Consider the following 13,544-nt stretch of genomic DNA (forward strand, 5'->3'; position numbering starts at 1 on the left):
GCAGAAGAAACGAAGACTGTAGAAACATTTTGAAGGTTGAAGGCACAACACCCATCAAGGGCTGCTGTACCACAAAGAGAGAAATGATAAGTTGAAAATTTAGATCTTCTTAGTGACAAACTGTTGTACGTTTTCTGATAGCTATCCATCTAGATGGTGCCAAACTTGAAGAAATCTAGTACATAATAGATGGCGAAGCATGATGGGTTGTGCTTGGTTTCAAATTTTTTATCATTCGCCTTGTAAAGTATCCATTCTCCATTGCATTCATAATGAGAATTTTTCCCTTCAATGTCCTCCTTGCCTCCTCAATGATCAACCTAGCTATGAATGGTTCATTATATAAACCTTTATTCTCTACCATCTCACCTATCATATTCTAGCTTGTAAATGATTAGTGCATTAAAAATATGCATTGGATTGGCAAACCGAGTCACCTACAAAATTAACAATGCACTGACATTGGAAAGTTGTAGCCCACTCCATGATGAACTGGGGATTCTGTTGGTAACCACACAATCCTATTTTCTTCATTTTACGATTTTGATCCGGGTGACATCAAAACTTAAATAAGTATCCACAATCACAAGGTTACAATTAATTATCTTAAACATAACATTTACAACTAGAATCCTACGGGCTTTTTAAAGGCTGAATCCAAGGGAAAAGTACAACATAAGAGGCAGCCTTCACAATTCTTAACTAGGAATTATTTTGGACGGAAATTAGTGGGTACAGACCATTCACATGCCATTGAGAAATATTTTAACGCATTAATAAACAAAAATATTGCTGTTCTTAGTCAACACAAACAACAACAGAAAGCAAGGTAGTCAACCATAACCTATCAAATCTTTCATCCAGATATTCTGTTAGAAAAGGAATTTCTCCCACATGTCAGCGGTCATTCCATGGAAATAATGCATTATTCGATAAATAGAGAACACAATTCTTTAATACCATGCGATTGCTCCTCCACCAGTGACACATTAACACTTGTTCTGATACTTGGATATGGATGAAAATGTGATACAACATACAATAATACCAGTAAAGCTACTGCTCTTTTGACAGCGCTTGAATACTTACTTGTTTCTTGTTTTCCGGCAGCCACATACGCAAGCGGCGGCAGAAAGCCCGCATATCAAAGTTGAAGCCACAAACAGAGCAAGGATCCAACCAGAATGACTGCCATACGCAGAGTGGCTCCATAACCCCGCCCAATCATGACCGATATCCTCCTCGGCAACTGCCATTTGTTTGCATCACTTTACAGACTGTATAACTTGTAAAACTGACATCGTTGAGGTAAAAACCTTCAGAGCTGTTTTCGTATTCTTCATTGTCTTCGCTAACCACAAAACCACCAGTTACAATGATCAGCAGATTATGCCTATTGAAAATGTTTCAATCCTTCGAAATAAGAGAACGATCACTGATTTAAAAAATCTTCCAGCTGAAAATAAATTAATCTCCTGAACCGGAAATTACTCATATTTACTGTCTTCTCCACTGGCAACACCCACTCCAACCAATACGTCTGCTGACGTATTTGAAATTGGAAAGCTATTCTGCACAATTACTTCTTACAGACTGAACAACTGGCGACCTTTAATGGCCGCAGTTCTGTAAAATGAAACAAGCTTTTGACACTTCGTGACAACTGTCGATGCAAGTCCGTAAGTCCACTGTTGACACCGATAAGGCAATCTCATCTGTGTTGACGTCCATTTTGAAATGATGCTAAGCCAAGCCCTCTGGTGGCGAACATTACTACTAGCTTTGAGGAGGGAAGTGTCAAGGTGGGAGGGCGACATGGTAAATGAATGAGTCATTTTGGTTAGAAAATTACTCGAGAGGCTTTATTTTAAAATTACAAATCATGTGTTAAGTGGAAATATTGCAGTATGGATATAAACAAAAGAGAGATCTGATCAACAGGTAAATGCATCACACTAATCATGTCTTTAAAAGCAGTAATATTAAATGATATGACAAACATGCCAAAGGTTACAGATCATTCAAGTTTGCGGCCATGAAATGAAATTTTCAAGCATTTTCAAGTGGTAGTACAACGCTGATCATTATTTCTCTGAACAGCTACCACTCACCACAAGGTGTGGAATCAATATAAATTAATGCATAACAGTACAATGATTTCAATCATCCAACTCCCCGGCATGGCATGCATCACCATAACTCTTCCCTTCTTTTGGCTCTGGATCAAGTTTGATCATGTCATCTATACGTAGGATTGTAATAGCAGCTTCTGTGGCAAATTTAAGAGATTTTATCTTGGATATAGCTGGCTCCAACACACCTGCTTTAAGGTTGTCCCTTACTGTGCCCTCGTATAGATCCAGCCCCAACCTAAAACCATAAGAGAGATGTAAATAAACAAGACCTAAAGCAACAATCAAGTTACCCCAAATCCAATAGCTTACCATTTGAAGTCAGCATGCTCCACTTTCGTTTGGCTAGAATTGTGGTAAGCACGAAGACAAGATACCAGTTCGGTAGCATCTTGAGCCGCATTTACAGCCAGAGTTTTGGGGATCACTAAAAGCGAATGTGCAAATTCTGCAATCGCAAGCTGTTCACGAGAGCTCTACAAGAGAAGAGGTAGGTTTACTTCACAGTTTCATAGCTGTTGGTAATTCATCGTGTCATTGCAAGACACTTAAGTTAGAACTCACTATTGAAATGGCAAAATTTTCCAGGTAAATAGACAGAGCAGCTTCAACACATCCTCCTCCGGCAACAACGGACTTTGATTCCAAAACACGACGAACTACACACAGAGAATCATGGATTGATCTTTCCATCTCATCCACATAAGAATCTGTAGGACCACGAAGTATGATAGATGCTGCTGTACGGACCTTAGGACTGAACAAAGAGAAAAAGGGAGTTATAATTCACTAATAAAATACATGAAATTATGTTCACAAACTGATTAACTAATTTGAAAACAAAACATGAATAAATTAAAGACAAAAACAACTTTTGAGCTACGAATGATTTCATATAGATCTCTAGCTACTCATACCCAATAAACTAGTCTTTCCACCCTACTGTCAATAAATACCCACATATATTGTTCATTATAATGACCCATAATTTTTCAAAAACAGTACACCACTGATTTTATTATTTGGGTAATGGAGGGAGAAGCCCAAACAGAAATTTGAAAAAGATGGATAATCCATTTATAATCATTTTCCAAGTGGTTTCAGCCTAGTTACAATGATTTATTTCGCCTATCTTATCCAAAATCTTGTCCAACGGGGGAAAATGGTAAAAGAACAGTACATAAGTAAACAGTATAGAGAAGAAGAAAGGGAGGGTATGGAAGGGACTGGGGCAATAAAAGAACTAATTGATGCACTAAGGAAGAAGATGCCATCTTATCTTAAGAGGTAGAACACCTGGTACTAAAAACAGGGGAACTCTGTTCTAATTCCAGTCAAGATAAAAGATTTTTTGCCAAGGAATTTTAGCAACTTATTTGGTTGGTTCGCATATACATTAAATGTAACCCTACAGCATTATAAATAGAGATTTTATCGATGTCATGAAACTGCAGAAAAAACATGAGCCACCCATTATTCATCTTAGTACTTGCCCAATCAATGAATCCTGAAAAATCTACAACAACACAAACTTCTTTTCTCATTTGATTGCTTTCCATGAAAACAGTCTTCATGAGAGGTCGAATTCAAATTTCAGATAGCAAAAGCTTACCCCACTTAAACCAAGATCTGTTTATTTTAACACTTACCCCTTAATAAGAATAAGTTCATCATCACAAACATACTCCTGGACCACTTCTGCAGCCTCCCCAAGATAACTAGCCTCAAAACTTTCTTCACCTAAAATTCACAAAAAAACATTAATTGTAGCAACAGAAATAAATATTTATCATAGAGAAAATTTGAGTTTCCATACTTACTCAAAGGCAAAATAGAGGGATATTGAACTCAAAAAATGCTTGCCTCAAGAAATTTGTTTCACACATGCTAAAGAACTTAGACATTAAATTGTAAATCCTAGACAGTAAATAAACATACTTCCACAATTTCATGAGTGTGAATATCTCAGTTTGTTGAAGATTTGACAACCATACAAAATTTTTGAATTAATTTTTTTAATTAAAACTGACTTAAAGCAAAAGAAATACAACCAGTAATTTACCTTCCATATTGGATAGAGATGTGAGGTACGTTGCACCAGTGGCTTTTGCAATTCTTTTCAAGTCTACTTTCTTACACCTTCGAACAGCCATTGCACCAGCCTCAACAAAATACTGAAAACGATAACAAATAGTAAATCAATACATTTTAAACAATTCCTGTTACCCAAAACTGGCTCAGTTGACACGACATTTCAATATTGAATGTCTGCTAAAGCTAATTTGAACATTAATGAAATTAATTGATGTTTTAATAAACACCAATTCAATAAACAACACTATAAATTTCATGTGTGCATTTAATTTTGTTCTGAAAAATGGTGGACTCTCGTTTCTATGAACATTATTACAAAATTATAAATGTTATAAAATTATTCGCACTGATGCAGTGACAAAAGCTCTCAATGGTCTTGAGCTGGGATGTCCGGCACTACATATTTGAATGAGTTTTCCACAAACATGCACCATGAATTTCCACTTACTGATTGAATGGGAACAAAGCAAATGAATGTTACAGAAATTTGACAATATAGCAACCAATATTACGAAGTTTTGAGTACAAAAAGGGTAGGATAGCACATCCTGTCGCACGTCACTTTTGCCACAAGTCCCCTGGTTTGAATGAGTTAAAAGCAAACAATTGAAGGCCTTCATATACCACAGAAGCATTCACGGGTATACAAAATCTAAATCTAATGGTTCAGGAGGCATGTAAGCCAGTAATGGGAAAATAAAATCCCAGTTGTTAAATAAAATCCATAAAATACGCTGAAAACTAATAATAGAACATTTTTATTCTAACCAATTTAATTGTACGGGTCTGAGCATTTATCAGTGATTCTGTGATATTTATAAGACTGGAAAAAATTAGCATTATTGGGACTCGAACCCGAATCGCCTGAGGAAAATGTGACAGTTTGTGCGTGGCTCGATCTTACGCACTCCCACCACAGCGGATTGATGAAAAGCTTGACTGCTGAACTCAAGTGATGCTGCACTGATTCTTTACTAGTATTTTTCTCTCAAACCTTGGTATATAGGGAAGAAAGCACTAACACTTTTCATACAGGGTCTCTGTACTTTCGGAAAATGGTATCCTTTGATGCCCGAAATCTCAAGAGGGACTCAGAAATAAACCTTGCCTTCACCAATGCCAAAAATTAATTCCCAATACACCACTAGCACTGAGCCCGCTTGCAAGAGGAGAGCCACAACACTTTCACAGTAAATATAAGATCATGAAGGCAGAGTACTACTAAGTACAAGAAGGTAAAATGAATATTTAATCTTTATTTTTCATTTTTGATTTCCTGGAGTTAAACTTTCAGTCATTACGAGAAAGCATGCATCATATACCAACAGCAGGTGTGTGTGTCCCAAAGCATCCCCACACACTGCAAAATACATATGTGGATGCCATTGCCAATGAAAACAATGACTGATATAAAAATCTGATTAATAGAAATAAGATTTTTACACTACAGGATGGATAACAAATAGAGCACATTCATGGTATGCTACTGATTGTGCTACTCTTGCCACAGGCCTTATTCATTATAAGAGACTTTTACCGTACTTCAGCTAAAGAATTATAAAGAATAATGAAAGCATATTTACCTTTAAGCAAAGATCATCTATTCCACCAGTACAGAGGATTACATTGGTCCCAGCAGCCAGAATTTTCTGTATTCTCTCCTTGGTTATATCACTTTCTCTTTGACGGATGGCTTCCAACTTTTCAGGTTCTGTCACTAACACCTAAAAGTGTACTTCTGTTTTAGTGTGCACACAGTACTGCTAACATTAGCCAATTTTTAAAGCATATTTACACAGCAATAACCATTAGGCTTTCAATAAAAAGGACGCATGGTCAATTAATATGGCTGTAAAAATTCAGAATATATTGAAAGAACAAAATATTACCATAGCATAATATAGGGTAATTCAAACCATCAATACAGAGTAATTTTAAGCAATAAACTTCACCAATAAGCATAGAATTGTGCCTTTTAACCACCAATTCTGCGACACTAAATAGTGAATGAGAAATTCTTTATAAAATAATACATTGAGAATTCAAAGAGGGACGATCAATATAATTTATGGAAAATTAAAGTCTCATTTAGGTACAGCAGAACCTCGATCTTAGTTTTTCAGGGGATTGGATGAAAAAAAAACGATGAATGCCGGAAAATGATCAATGCAGGAATGTTTGGCTAGGTTGCCTATGTCCCAGGAAACGCTAGGATTTTTTGCTAGTATTTATGATATTCGTTTAAGAATTCAAACAAGATTTTAGCTAATTACAAGAATACTATGTAGTACTTTATCGAAACACTTAGGCCATATTGTTAATTCGACTAATACCTCCTTCAAATATCCTAAAGGAACATGCCACCTCGCTAAAAAAATGTTTGCACTCCACTCGGCATTTACACTGCTATTATGGATTTCTGTCTGATGTAAAAATTCTTATCCATCAAACGCCATTTCAAGTACATATATTTACGAGAGCAATGTGTATGCTACGCCCAAAACAGCCACTTTCGCCAGCGCAGTAATTGGCTATGAGATGGATCACAAAGGCCAGTAATAGTGTATTATTTGAAATGTTCCTTTCTTATTATTTATTTGAAATGTTCCTTTCCTATCCTTATATATTTATAAAGTAATTGAGGTAATGTGTAATGCATAAACAAATTTGCGTCAATCGTCAGCGGCAAACCCACCCGATCCTCGATTTCAACCCACTTCTTGTTTTAACCACTCTAACCCCACCCCCACAGTCATGTGCTAGAAGACAACCCGAGGCGTTCTGCAATATTCACGTGCTTCTAGTTTGGATTCTTTTCATCATCTTCAATTATTTTCAGTCCATATTTTAAAGTTCTAACTTGTTTCTTCGGAAGGGCCATGGTCGAGAAGATGAATAAAAATAAAACTAATAAAAATTAAACCAGACTTTATTAAACCCACACAGAAAACAGTCACTGGCTTGAAGTCAATCCACCCTGGAAAGTACGAAACCACTCGTACAAGGTGAAGTTTGGAACTGATGCTATCATGTATGGTGTACACAGTGCCGAGGCAAAGGGTGAAGCATGACCATATGACTGCGCCATGAAATTTTTTTGTCCTTAAGAAGAAGGCAACTTACCCACTCATTTTTAAGTAGCGTAGCACCAGATGAGCTGTTGAATTCAGATTGCTAATAGGGAGAAATAAAATATCCAGCGAAGATATCCCTTCGTCAGTAACTGACAAGTGAGACATAGTATAACTGTAACCTGATGTCCAGTTTTCAGAAGAAAAAAAAGGCGCATCAAAGGCCGAGAAGCTCAGATGCAAAGATAGCGAGTTTCACCAGAAATCTAAGTCTGCGAGGATATTGAGATTTGCCATAAATCACCATCGTATTATTCCAACTAATTCCTTGCTTAAACTGCTTAAATAACGTTAGAAATAAGCCGTGTTTGGTCTCATTCTTTTTTTTTATTATATGCACATTACTAATATTTCAATCAAATAAAAGTAAAATACCAACTGCCGAAAGTCATTGTTAGACACCTTTAGGGCAAATAGCTGACTCATGCAGCAGTTGACCTCCAGAAATGGGGAACTTTGAAGCGGGTATGCTGAAAAAGGTCAGTGGGCGAGAAAGGAGGCGGCATGAATAAGGTTTCCTCGTTCTCTAGTAACTTGATATTTTCTTACAAAGTTAAGGTCTTTGTAATACAAACCATGATTGAGCTGGAACCTTTTGTTTGATTTTGGAGAAAAGGAAAGCTTAGAGAGGTGGAGGCGAGTGCTGAATGGAGGGGGATAGTGGATCTTGGGAAATGCACTAATGTTACTATCCCATGGCATTAAGATTCTCCCTATGGTAGTTTCATCTCCTGGGGAGGATTCAAACTATGTGCCTGTCGATATTAGCCATAAATGACACATTGCATATATTTCGTCTCATTTTCGTCAAACAATGGATGTGGGAAAATTATGCCAGGACCCTGATCTTCAAACTATCACTGCGGGAAAACAATACTTCGGGGAACAATAGATGAGGGAAAAAATTACGTTGTCTGTATGGAACTTAATTTTTGACAAGGAACGGCGAATTATGAAAGCGGGAACAATAGATCAGGGTTCCACTGTACTTAGTGAGCAATAGGAGAGTAAAAAACTTAACCTTGAAATGTGAAATCCTGAAAATCAAACCAACCATATTACTCCAACCTCATTTCCATACCTGAACACCCAACTTCATCTTGACCTTTTGAAGAGAGAAGTCCAAACAGGCAATTTTGGCATTTGCTATTCTCTTGGGCATAGCCTGTAAGCAAAATAAGAAAATTTTAGGACCTATATGCGAAAAAATTTATGCAAATCACACTTACTAAATGTAACACAGCAAATATTAATTAACTAATTTCAGCCCAGAGTTCTTTCATTCAATTCCTACCTGAGATGCAACAGTGCAGTTCAGTGCATAACCAGGAACCAAAGTACTTTCCCTGGCAGAGCGACCATGAGCCTTCAGCACATTCACAGATTTAATTGGATATAATGATCCACCACGCCCATCATTTATTTTAACAGCCATGGCAGCATCAACTACTAATGAAGCAAAGAAGTCAGAATCACTGATGTTTAGTCAAGGTTAATACCGTGAAGGTGAAAGACAAATGTCTGTTTTAAGACCCAGAGGGAAACAACATCTCCTTTTTTCAGAATTTTATTTTACAAAGGTACACCATACTCATTTCACTTCCAGATTAGGGAGTGCTAACATTGTATTCTGCATCAGCTTTTCTTATCAAAAAGTTAAATTTAAGAACAGGAATATTTTGACAACTAAAAAAATTGACTTTGATGCACCTAAAAGCAGAAAATAAAACTCATGAAACCATTTTCCCACAGATGTAAGTACATTTAACTTGACTTCATTTTCTGCACTCCAACAATGACTTTCCAAACAGTAAATTACAAGGGCTTAATTTCCCATTTACCTACCATAATTTTGAAAATTTGGTTATATATAAAAGAATGCTCAAAATAAAAGGATACGGTCCAATCAGTTTACTGGACATAGAAGTCTTTGCAACATTAACAATGCATTCTCTTCCCAAGGTGTCCACATTGACGGTCAAATGCTCCTGGATGTACTTGCAAGCTTCTCTGAGAAATTAAAAGAAAAAAGTTAGAAAAGATATCATAAATAAGAGCAAAATGAGTTAATAACAAATCCTTCCCCAAGACCAAGTTCTTGCAGCCGATTTTTTAAAATATAACTCCCCAAAAATACCAATACACTAAAACCAGCCCATAAATAACAAACTGAAATACTTCCCCTAGATAAGAAGTCACTTACAGGGAATTACATACAGTGAGTCCTCGTTCTACGTCATTTCGTGATAGCATCACAAAAATTTTGAGATCGTCATTCGTTTATCGCACCTTCGCTTCGCGATAACGTCAAGTCTTTAAATTCCGCGCGAGGAAAAACGCGAAGCGGCGGGCGTTGCAGGTTCATTTTGCGGGCGGTCATACAGTCAGTCAAAACTAAGTGTAAAACGGTGTGTTTATTGTTAATTGCAATTACAGTTTCAGCAAATTTTCTGCAAAATGAATTCTTAGGTAGGTGCGCAAGGTTTTACTTGACATAATGGTTTTCAGGAACATAAAAAGTGATTTCAAGGAATTTTTCCGTGTAGAACTCTGAGTTTTTGTCGTCACTTTTTTCGCCGTGTTAACAATAATTTTGGTTCCTTTAATTGCGACGATGTTTCAGCGATGATGATGCCCAGGCGACGCTCGCCCGGGCGGCCACCATAGCGAATTCCAATCGTAAAAAATGCCCCAGATATGATACGCTAAATTTTTTTGCATATAGAAGCTAATATTCACTTTTAACATTGTTTCTTATGGGATTTATGTTTCGATTAACGTCATTTCATTTATCGTCACATTTTTCAGGAACGGTAAGTGACGTTAAACGAGGACTCACTGTATATGGTAGTTAGTTGGAGGAGGAATTTCAATAAGCATTTACATCTGAAGATTGGCATCACTTCAACAATTTTTTATGCTAAGTAGTGAGTGCGGTAACCTTGTGGATAGAGCATAGTTTCTATTTCTATCCACAGCTGAAGCCTTTAGAAACTCCTAACATAACTACAGGTCATACAAGGTATTAGGGGAAATGACCAGACGCTACCACGAATGGATGACAATTCATGCCTAAATCATCACTAAGGCTGGGGTGAACCCCACCAACACCAATCCATGTCAAAATTAGGGCCCCTAAATTGAATTGGATGGATGAGGCAGATACTTTGTGGAGATCCATTATGAGATATGAAGTGAAACACTTTGCACCTTCCACATAAAAATTTATTACACTAGAGTCGACATGTTTCGCTGCAATGCAGCATTATCAAGACTAAACCAAGAAATTAACCATACCAATATATATACACAAATTGCGCACTCGCAAGCATTTGAGAAATGGGGGTGGAAAGGAGGGTTGAGGGAGTTTAAAATTCCCAACCCTCCTTTCCACCCCACCTTCCACCCCCATTTCTCAAATGCTTGCGAGTGCGCAATTTGTGTATATATATTGGTATGGTTAATTTCTTGGTTTAGTCTTGATAATGCTACAGTGCAGCGAAACATGTCGACTCTAGTGTAATAAATTTTTATGTGGAAAGTGTAAAGTGTTTCACTTCATATCTTAGGGCCCCTAAACCCCCAAGGAAGAGAGAGGTACTCGAGGCAACAGGTAGAAATGGAGAGCAACAGTACTCCCATTCTTGTGATTGCATTACTGTTTATTGAATACATGAATATCCTAGTAAGTACAAATGTGAACCACCAAAATATTTTCCGAATATCAATTCTGTGACTTTTAGGACTCCAAAGAGTATTGATCAACTGAATAAATATGATTCCACATACAGCATAGGTTTCGATGGAAGGATATAATAATAAAACTACATCAGACATGACAGAGAGCGATAATTAAACCAATGAATTTCTGGTTAAGCATCACATGACATCTATGGTATATCCACGAATTTCGTTCAGGGGGTTCCAAAAACGGGGGAAATTTTTTCAGGGTACTAATTGTAAGTAATGGGTTTTAAACTAATTTTAACACTTTTAATAACCGAAAAAACTTCATTTGTTAAAGAAATATTTTGTAAATTCTTGATTTTTCAATATTTTGTTTTCTTTTGAGAAGGAAAATGATTGTTTTTATATTTCGGGGGAGTCCGGACCCTCCAGACCTCCCCCTGGCTACGCCACTGCATGGCCTCCACTGTCATGTTATTTCAATTCACGAGTCTCGAACTGATCATGACCATAGGAATTAAGTCTGCAGAATGCATTCTTGGGTTCGGGAATAAGTAAATCTTTGACCAGGCTTCCCATATGCCCACTACTATTTACAACAAGTACAATAGTAATAAAGCAGTCTTCAACATGCATGATATTAATAAAACCCTTACACTTACTTGCATGCGAGGCGATATCCACTAATTATGGAGGTTGGGTGTATCTTTTGTTTCACCAATTCGTCCGCATTCTTAAGTAATTCAGCAGCCACAATAACCTGAATAATTGCAGAATTAATTAGGAGTGAAAACTTGAAATTTCTGAAGCAGGCATAGAAGAATTTACGACAGCACAACCCGTTTCGATCATCATTCAGGCATAACTAACTCTTCTCTTCATAAACGTCAGATTCAAAAACCCACAGATTTTACATTAAAAATTTCTTCACCCGGAAATAAGTGAGCATGAAGAAGAAATGCAATGCGATTTAAGATGGCTTGAAGTTATAAAAGTAAAAAATTATCGATGCCTTAAGGGTCCGACACGACACATTTGGTAAACACAACACATAGACAACTCTAATTTATATTAGATAAGTAACTTACGACAGAGGTGGTACCATCGCCGACCTCTTCGTCTTGCAACTGAGCCAATTCTACGAGGACTCTGGCAGCCGGATGCTCTACCTCCAGCAGCTTCAAGATCGTTGCACCATCATTCGTGACGGTGACATCCTAAGTCATAAAATACCGACATTCACATAAGGCCTCCTCCGATTCCTTTAAAATGACATCACAACAAAGTAACAAGAACTCACCCCAATGTCATCTACCAGCATCTTGTCCAAACCTACTGGTCCCAAAGAGGTCTTGACAATATTAGCAATTGAACACGCTGCCATAACTAGGGAATAAAATTAAATTTAACGGTTAAACAACGCCACTTCAGGAATAGTTAAAGTTAACTACAGAGATACGTCCAACATAGCTTAAACATGGCCGGATGACCGCGTGTGCCGGTTTTAAGCTAGCATTAACCAAAACTAAACAATGATGTTGAACTAATATTACAATTGACAAAAAGAACATGAAAATTACCATTTTGAGTGCGAACTGAATTCCCCGAGGCACGGGATCCCGCAAGGGACAAAGGGCTCATAACCGTGGTAGACATCGTGCAATCAACACTTCTCTGGAACGTGCTAGACGACTGGTATCGATATGTGTGTGGGAGGATATCGCAGCATTAACTATCGACGCAAAACAGCTGCGAGTTTACGTATAAAATTCAAACACTACGGCCGTCAATACCGGTAAAAACGAGAAAAATTGAGACTATTTTCGATAAATTATTAAATTAGTACAATATGCAACGTGGACACGAGAGTTACGACAATAAACATTGGTTATTAAAATTACAAGTGAATGACGAAAATTGGTCGATATGATTCCACCGATATGACCTATCGAGTCCATCGATTTGAAGTTAATGGAGGCTATTTTGAATCTCTATCCTGCTGCCAACTTTGGGAAAGTTAGCTATCAAATTCATTTTCCTTGATAAGAGATACACATATTGGCAAAATAAAAAATATTTTGGGTAACACCGACACAATTAGGTTCCAATTTTATGGTGAGAACATTATTATCACTCCCCATTAAGAAAATTTCTGTTGATTATACAGTCATTTCAATATAGCTCTCAAAGCACGCCCTTAGGCAGTGGGTACTAGGTTTAAGCGAATGATAAGCATTGAACCATTTCTCAGGTAGGGTAATTTAATATAAAATTTCATGAAAAGGCTACTCTTATGTTACTCATTGAGAATTTATGGACAATGTGCCTGATGGGTAATGTCACATCACCTGAGAGGAAAATACACACCTATACATGACTGACCATTAGAAAATGCCACACTGGAAAGAGAACAATGCACTCTAACCCTCAAATGGTCCAAGCTGAACTCCGTAACATGTAAAGATGGAATGGAGAGGTGGATTAAGATAAATGGACCGGC

The 13,544-nt window shown here is 37.2% G+C and overlaps 2 protein-coding genes across 2 annotated transcripts in view; both read right to left on the reverse strand.

Annotated features, from left to right (window-relative positions):
* The window catches only part of LOC124164145 (NHS-like protein 1), a 35,929-nt gene extending 34,186 nt beyond the window's left edge, over window positions 1-1,743 (reverse strand). The window contains exon 1 of the mRNA XM_046541336.1: window positions 1,090-1,743. Within this exon, the coding sequence (XP_046397292.1) occupies window positions 1,090-1,256 (167 nt within the window). The 5' untranslated portion in view covers window positions 1,257-1,743. The remainder of the gene's footprint in view (window positions 1-1,089) is intronic.
* Window positions 1,744-1,834: 91 nt separating this feature from the next.
* Window positions 1,835-12,854, reverse strand: LOC124164146 (T-complex protein 1 subunit alpha). Its single transcript, XM_046541337.1, has 13 exons — window positions 12,625-12,854; window positions 12,345-12,430; window positions 12,133-12,261; window positions 11,707-11,804; window positions 9,257-9,367; window positions 8,652-8,832; window positions 8,439-8,522; window positions 5,810-5,950; window positions 4,195-4,306; window positions 3,782-3,872; window positions 2,697-2,889; window positions 2,445-2,608; window positions 1,835-2,370 (listed from the first exon to the last, which is right to left on the reverse strand). The coding sequence occupies exons 1-13, from the start codon at window positions 12,698-12,700 to the stop codon at window positions 2,160-2,162; spliced, it is 1,677 nt and encodes a 558-aa protein (XP_046397293.1). The 5' UTR covers window positions 12,701-12,854; the 3' UTR covers window positions 1,835-2,159.
* Between the last annotated feature and the right edge of the window lie 690 nt (window positions 12,855-13,544).

The sequence above is a fragment of the Ischnura elegans genome, chromosome 8 (assembly GCF_921293095.1).
Source record: "Ischnura elegans chromosome 8, ioIscEleg1.1, whole genome shotgun sequence".
In the NCBI taxonomy this organism is placed as follows: Eukaryota; Metazoa; Arthropoda; class Insecta; order Odonata; family Coenagrionidae; genus Ischnura; species Ischnura elegans.